This window comes from Palaemon carinicauda, chromosome 7 (assembly GCF_036898095.1).
Source record: "Palaemon carinicauda isolate YSFRI2023 chromosome 7, ASM3689809v2, whole genome shotgun sequence".
Lineage (NCBI taxonomy): Eukaryota > Metazoa > Arthropoda > Malacostraca > Decapoda > Palaemonidae > Palaemon > Palaemon carinicauda.
This window is the reverse complement of record NC_090731.1, coordinates 138,380,813-138,388,509: the sequence shown is the minus strand read 5'-3', so window position 1 is coordinate 138,388,509 and position 7,697 is coordinate 138,380,813. Positions and strand designations below refer to the sequence as shown.

At 36.6% G+C, this 7,697-nt stretch overlaps 2 protein-coding genes across 2 annotated transcripts in view; both read left to right on the top strand.

Annotated features, from left to right (window-relative positions):
• The first annotated feature begins 296 nt into the window (after nt 1-296).
• On the top strand, nt 297-4,159 carry LOC137644568 (uncharacterized). The gene is made up of 2 exons (XM_068377528.1): nt 297-825; nt 1,137-4,159. Exon 2 carries the CDS (start codon nt 1,556-1,558, stop codon nt 4,157-4,159), a length of 2,604 nt encoding a protein of 867 aa, XP_068233629.1. The 5' UTR covers nt 297-825; nt 1,137-1,555.
• A 129-nt stretch (nt 4,160-4,288) lies between these two features.
• LOC137643667 (uncharacterized) overlaps nt 4,289-7,697 on the top strand; it is a 4,069-nt gene continuing 660 nt past the window's right edge. Inside the window, exon 1 of the mRNA XM_068376383.1 lies at nt 4,289-7,697. This exon is cut by the window's right edge and continues 152 nt beyond it. Coding sequence (XP_068232484.1) covers nt 4,331-6,439 — 2,109 coding nt within the window. The 5' untranslated portion in view covers nt 4,289-4,330 and the 3' untranslated portion in view covers nt 6,440-7,697.

The window sequence follows — 7,697 nt, the reverse complement described above, 5'->3', positions numbered from 1 at the left end:
GACTATTGAGTGAAGACATCCACCAGGGATATGTGGTCCGTACAAATGACGAAGGACATATCTCTAAGAAATGGCGAAAGTGACGGACAGCCAGCAATTCTTGGTCGAAGGTAGAGTATCCAGATTCCGCCTTTGACAGTTTTCTGCTGAATAAGGCCAATGAGTGTACCGAGCTATTGACCACCTGCTCAAGTGCTGCTCCAATAGCAATATCACTGGCATCGATGGAGAGAAGCCGAGGGACATGTGGCACACTCTACCCAGTTATGACTATTATTGTTATTATTGTAGAAAAATGCACATTCGTGTGCATTTAATTTTTTGTATATTATATGAATTGTTTGGTTGTGGTAAATTTCTTATGTTTAAATTGTTTGCTCGGGAGTGGTTTGGTTCTTTTATTTTGAAAAAGCAAATGCACTTACTTAGCATACCTTAAACTACCTCTTGGGACAATTTTAAAGCAAGAAACAAGCCATTCTTGAGCGATGTATTTTAAGTTTCACCAGGTTGTTCGCTGCTGGACACAAGACTGGGAAAACCGTTGTCGGTGGTGAATGATCTGAAGAAGGCAGTATGAAGAGGCCAGCGTAAGAAGCGCAGCAAGGCAGTCTTCTCCTGAATTTGAATTAATTTTTTGGCAGCCAAGGACAATGGCTGTCATTCATTAGTGTAAGATCGGTGGCTCTGGACTTAGCCGCTCATGGATCACGTCATCGTCTGACCACCTTATACTACTCAAGAGCTTAAATAGAAGACTACCATCAACACCTCTACCTTCGTCACTGCTTTTCTATGGACCTAAGAGACTGGCTATATGTTGAGGTAAGGTTTGCATTAAGTACGATGCATTTGCTTAGTGAACTTTCAACTGTAGTTACGGTTTTATAACCTTTTTGTCTTGCAACCAAACTCATATATATATAATAAAGTCTGAAGGGTCTCCTTTTAAGTTTTAAATTTGATCTTGACATTTATATTAGGATTTTCAAATCGTTTATTGATCTAGGTTTTATATTTTCCATAGATTAATATTAAAAGTTCGTTTGTTTTGTAAGATTAAGCCTATATGCACATTGTTATGTTTGTAGCCCCTGACGTTTCCAATTTATAATGTTTCATGCTATGGGTTACAGATCCTTCGGATGTTTCGAAAATTGAGGGGTAATAGTGCGGACCAAATGCAGGTTCTCTGGCGGAGAGAGAGAAAGTCCACGCTAAGTTTGTCCGAGATTTGAACTGATCAGGATCACCATATTCGCCAGTCATTCTTCGGATTGTAAATTGTCATAAATTTACCGTTTAATTGTAAATTAAATTAATTTTTTTATGACTTATAATTTTGCTTCTCCTTAATTTATGTTACATTGCCCTCTCATTAATGCTATTCGAAAATGGCGACGAGGATGGGATTGGTTGCGAGGTTCATTATTGCCTTGAGTATGTTTTTTCTTGATGAATTTCCGTGAGCTGGTTACGTTCCAGAGTCCCGTATCTCTTTAATATTTCACTGTATTGCTTTAAGTTTAAATTTGTTCGTTAAATTCTTAGAAAAATGCCGCCGAAGAGTATTTCGCGCAGTTTTCGTTCAGCCCTTAGGCAGCAAGTTACCAAGAAGTGTAATTTCATAGAAAGGTTTGTTTCTTCGATGTCTGTAAGCGATGCTAACGAGCATATGAACATGTTGGTTGACCTTAAAGAAAAACTTGACAAAGTGAATAACGAGGTTTTGAAGGAAATTTGGGATAGCGCAGATAAAGACGACAACGGCGATGAATTGGTGAGTGAGGAAATGGATACTTGGTTCGTTTATGACGATCGTTTGAGTAAGTGTCTCTCTCTCCTTAAGACCGCGGTGTCACTTTCGCCCGGAAACCTTTCCGATCGTTCGCGTTCTGAAATTTCACAGCTTAAATTACCTGAACTACCTTTACCGACATTTGGTAATCGAGAAGGTGAAGATATTTCGAAGTTTTTGCGAGAGTTCGAAGCAACTATTGATAAGTATGATCTTAGTACTCACGTTAAATTTACTCTTCTTACGAGACAGCTTTCAGGTGACTCGCTTAAACTGGTAAACTCATTAGATTGTAGCAACCGTTCGTATGAAGAAGCTAAGAAATTATTACAGAAAGCGTTTGCAGACACTTTGTCTCAACAATATAGGGTTATTAAGCAGTTATCGGAGTTGAAGCTAACGTATCAGAGTGATCCGTATGACTTTATCAGTAATATGAGAATAATTTGTAATCAATTTGAGGCTTTAAGCATAGATCAAAACATAGTTTTACAGTATTTCATATGGAATGGGTTTAATGACTGTTTCAAGAATCAGTTAATGCATATTACTGGCTCGAATAAGCCCTCGTTGCAGCAAATAGATGAACATATCTTTACTGCTTTGGAAAGATATAGAAACATATCCAAGAAATTTAATGTGAAACAAGGTAATCTTGAGAAAAAGGTTGTGCCCAACTCAAATTGTTTAGCTTCTGCCGTTGTTAATGTTGAGAAGTCTAAAGTTAAAGAATGTTCTCTATGTTTAGCAGACAATAAAGGAGACATTGATCACCCAATTTTTAAGTGTTCAGTTTATGTAACTCCACAGAGTAAAATTGAAAAACTAAAACAATTGAATTTTTGTACAAACTGTACTTACGATTCTCATAAAACTTCAGATTGCAGGTTTAAATTTAACCGAAAATGTAAACATTGTAACAAGTGGCATTTCAGCTATCTTTGTAAATTTCGTAAAGACCCAAAAAGTACTGCTAATAACCTTAAGAATGATTCAGATAACCAAGAAGTGACTAATCAAACGGCAAAGGGGAATTGTAAAGAGAAATCGAACTCTAATTCTGTTGTTTCTAATTTAACTTGGTCTGATTTAGGAGTTTTAAGAATCTCTTGTAACCCGGTGACTGCTATGCCTTCCTTTTCACTGAATGACAATGGGGATCGAGGTATAAAGGATTCAGGAAGTCAAGTAACTTTCGTTGAGGAAGACTGGGCTAAGAGTATGCAGTTTGAAGTTGTTGACCCGAATTATTCTTTGGTGGTGAATGGTATTAATTCTTCAAAGCCGTTAGCCACTGTAGTATACAAGGTAAAGTTGAATGATGATTATTTTACTGCTATTGCCATGAAGTCTATTAATTTGAAATTAGTTTTGCCAGGTATCTCTGAAGTAGCTCAAGTATTTAAGGATAAGGGCTATGTATTAGCCGACAAAACTTTGCATATGTCTGGGGACAAAGTTGAAGATATAAAATTACTCTTGGGAAATGATAACTCTCATTTAGTACCACAGAAGGATATGCTGTTTGGAGGTAGTTCTGAAGTGATTCCCTCTGTTTACTTAGAATCACCCTTAGGAGTGATGCTTGTAGGTGACATTGAAAGGTATAAGCAAAATCTAGCTCTATTACCAGACCGGATAAAGCATTCTTCTGAAGTTTGTGCAAAGGGTGAGGGTCCCCTTGAAGTTGATAGTAATTTGAATATGGATGGATTGTTCTTAGATTCGGTAGAGGAATTCAAGTTCCCTGCTTGTGCTAATATTTCTGTTTTAAATAAGGGTCAGATTGTTGAAGCTGAACTCGAGAGAGCAGCAGAAGAAATTCTTTCCTCAAAGCCAGAAAGTTTTTCGCACAGTGATTCTAACTTATATGGCGAAGACTTTAATGAGGAGAACAGGAAAGTAGTAGAATTTGCTTTAGAAAATACTTGTAGAGATCGTGATGGAAGGTTAGTTATGCCTCTGTTGTGGAATGGGAAAGTAGCTCATTTGCTTGGTAAGAATCAAAATCTGTCAAAAGCAATATTAAAATCAAATTTTAAGAAATTTAGCAAAAAGGATAATGCTTTTCAAATGATTGACGAGGTTTTTAAAGAACAGGAACAGCTAGGCATTATAGAGAGAGTATCTAACTTGGAGCAATTCTTGGAGGAAAACCCTCAACATAGCTTCCTGCCGCACATGCCAGTGTTCAAGATGGACCGAGAGTCAACAAAATGCCGTAATGTATTTTTGTCAAATTTGTGTGAATCTGACAAAGATAAACCTTTAACTCTATCTCATAATCAAACAATTTTTGCTGGTCCTTGTTTGAATAAGAAAATTTCTACTTCTATTTTACAGCTAAGATTTAATGAATAATTGTTATGTTTTGATATAAAAAAGGCATTTCTGATGATTAAGTTGGTGCCTTCAGATCAAAGTAGGTTACTCTTTTATTGGTATAGGAACGTATGTAAAAAGGACTATTCATTAATTGTTTATAAACATTGCAGACTTCCATTTGGTTTGCCATGTAGTCCAACTTTATTAATGTTAGCACTTTATAAAATTTTGATGTTGGATGTCCAAGGTGACAATATTGATGTAAAGGAATTGAAGACAGAGTTATATAACTTAGCTTACATGGATAACTTGGCTTACACGACCAATGATATAGACAGGTTGAAATGGGTTTATGAGAAACTTGACAGTATATTTTCTCCCTATAAATTTGAATTGCAGCAGTTCATAACCAATGATGACTCTCTGCAGCAACAGGTAGATAAAGATAAGGAAAAGACTCCTACAAAAGTAAAATTGCTTGGTTTGCTTTGGGACAGAAACATTGATACTCTTTCGGCAAGCAAGTTGGTACTTGATAAGGATGCAACGACCAAAAGACAAATTTTAAGTTCTGTTGCAGCCAATTTTGATGTGTTCTCATTTTATGGTCCTTTATTAAACAGGGCTAGATTATTTATGCACTCGCTACAATGCAGGAAAGAAGTTGGATGGGACGATAGACTCTCTGGTGAGGAGCTACGAGAATGGTCTAATATTTGCAAGCAAGTAAATAGTGTTCCTGAAATTGCAGTGAAGAGATTTGTTGGTCGCAGGAATGATCCTTTCCAAATTATTGCTTTTTGTGATTCTAGCAAGCTTATATATGGAGTTGTGCTCTTTATCAAGAACTTGCGAACAAAGGAGGTAAGTTTCCTTCTGTCAAAAAATAGAATAATTGGACGCCAGTTAGAGCTAAAGTCTATCCCTTCTCTTGAATTTCAATCTCTCTTGCTTGGTACGGAAACTATTGTTGACATTTATAAGGAACTTAGTGGTTCAGAGTGTGTCTCCCCCATAAACATTACAAAATTGGTAGTTTTCTCAGATAGTGCAGTTGCACTGAATTGGTTAAATTCTCGAACAAATAGGTTTGATAAATTAAAAAAACTAAGTATTTTTGTTATGAATAGGTTGCAAAGAATAGAGAATTTATGTGAAACGGTCCCTGTGACTTTCAAATTTTGTGCAGGTATGATAAATCCTGCAGATTGTACTACCAGGTCATTGTCATATAAGAGGTTGATAAAATCAAATTTCTTCACAGGACCTGATACCATTCATGATATCTTGGAAGATGACAGTTTGGATGTAACGATCCCAAATCCTTTAACCAATGTACTTGAAGTTTCAGAAGGCCACTGTGAGATAGGGAGTGTGACTGAGCCAGAGATGGGAGGCATTTTGAATTCTACAGTTGGAAATTTCGATTGGCTTCATTTGATTTCGATCTACAAACATGTACTGACATTCATAAACAATGTCAAACGGAAGTTAAAGAACAAATCCGGCAAGTATGACCATTTTGAGGTTTTCAGTAATGATGAAATTTCTTTGAATGCATGGCAACTGATGATTTTGCAAGATCAACGCCAAAATTTTCCGGATGTTTTTAAATATTTCAGAGAAAGGAACCCTAAAATTAGGGATATGCCTAACATAGTAAGTCAACTAAATTTATTCATTGAAAGAAAATCTGGTTTACTAAGAGTTAAAAGTAAATTTCATAAGTGGAGAGACGGTAGTTATGTATTCCCCATTCTTTTGGCCAAAAACAGTAAATTGACGGAAGAAATTATTAGAAATTTTCATGTTAAGTTAGCTCATTCTGGAATATATGTCACATTATCTGAGGCTAGGAAACAGTTTTGGATTCCTTGCAGTTTTTCTACTGTAAAGAAAGTCTTGAAAACTTGTGTTCACTGCCGTAGATTTAACGGTAGAACTATAAAGTTAAACCAGTCCCCTTATAGAGAATTTAGGGTTTCTCCTCCAACCATACCTTACAGGTATATTTTCATTGACTATTTTGGACCTTACTGGGTATATTGGATGGGTAAGAAATCAAAGGTATGGATATTATGTATCACCTGTTTATGGTCCAGAGCCATAAATCTTAAGGTTTGTGTAGACCTTTCGGTGATATCCTTTTTGCGAGCACTTCAGCTCCATTGTTTCGAGTTTGGGGTGCCTGAACTCTGTTTAAGTGACCAAGGTTCACAGCTAACTTCAGGTGCTAGAACCGTTGAGAATTTTTTAAGTGATAAGGATACACAATCCTATTTCAGAGAGAACAACATAAAACCTTTGAGCTTTTAGCAGTACTATAAAGGCCACAGTGAACTTGGATCTTTAGTGGAATCTTGTGTTAAGATGGTCAAAAGGCTTATTGAAGGCTCTATTCGGAATATGGTCCTCGAATATTTAGATTTTGACTTTGCTGTACAAAATATTGTACATATAGTAAACCGTCGACCAATTGCCTTTAAAGAATATTTGCGAAACAATGATGGGACTGAACATGTACCATCTCCTATAACTCCAGAAATTTTAGTTAAAGGTCATGAATTGAATTCCTTAAATATTATTCCCCATTTACATCCTTTACCTAGGGCAGATGATACTTGGGTTCCTGATATATCTCCCATTTCCCATGTGAAGGACAGCCACAGGAAGTTACGAAAGGCTAGGGAAAGTATAATAGAGATATATAATAAAGAATTTGTTGTGCAGCTGGTGAATCAAGCCACTGACAAACGCAGTAGATACCAACCTGTTAATCATAAACTATTAGAAGTTGGAGACATTGTTCTCATTAAAGAACCCCTTCTTAAACCTACCAATTTTCCAATGGGTATTGTCAAAGAGATAAAACTGAACTCTTTAGGTGAAGTAACGGGTGCAACAGTACTCAAAGGAAAAAGTAGGGAAGAGACTAAAAGGCACGTTTCATCGTTGATTCCATTGCTCTATAAACGGGAATATGAGGCTAAATATAACGATAAAGCACAATCGCCATGTGAGGATAAACTGAGCAAGGAAAATGAGGTTAAGGAGAGACCCAAGAGGCGAGCTGCCATGATTGGGAAAGATAAGGTAAAGAAACTATTGGATGACAGTCTAGCGTGATCTTTGATCGCTATATTGTAATTCAATTTTTTCCTAGAAAAATTGAATCCCCTCGCGGGAGTGTAGAAAAATGCACATTCGTGTGCATTTAATTTTTTGTATATTATATGAATTGTTTGGTTGTGGTAAATTTCTTATGTTTAAATTGTTTGCTCGGGAGTGGTTTGGTTCTTTTATTTTGAAAAAGCAAATGCACTTACTTAGCATACCTTAAACTACCTCTTGGGACAATTTTAAAGCAAGAAACAAGCCATTCTTGAGCGATGTATTTTAAGTTTCACCAGGTTGTTCGCTGCTGGACACAAGACTGGGAAAACCGTTGTCGGTGGTGAATGATCTGAAGAAGGCAGTATGAAGAGGCCAGCGTAAGAAGCGCAGCAAGGCAGTCTTCTCCTGAATTTGAATTAATTTTTTGGCAGCCAAGGACAATGGCTGTCATTCATTAGTG

Bases quoted from the DNA above. Each gene is read 5' to 3' on its own strand.
- LOC137644568 (XM_068377528.1), top strand. From the start codon at position 1,556: ATGCCGCCGAAGAGTATTTCGCGCAGTTTTCGTTCAGCCCTTAGGCAG.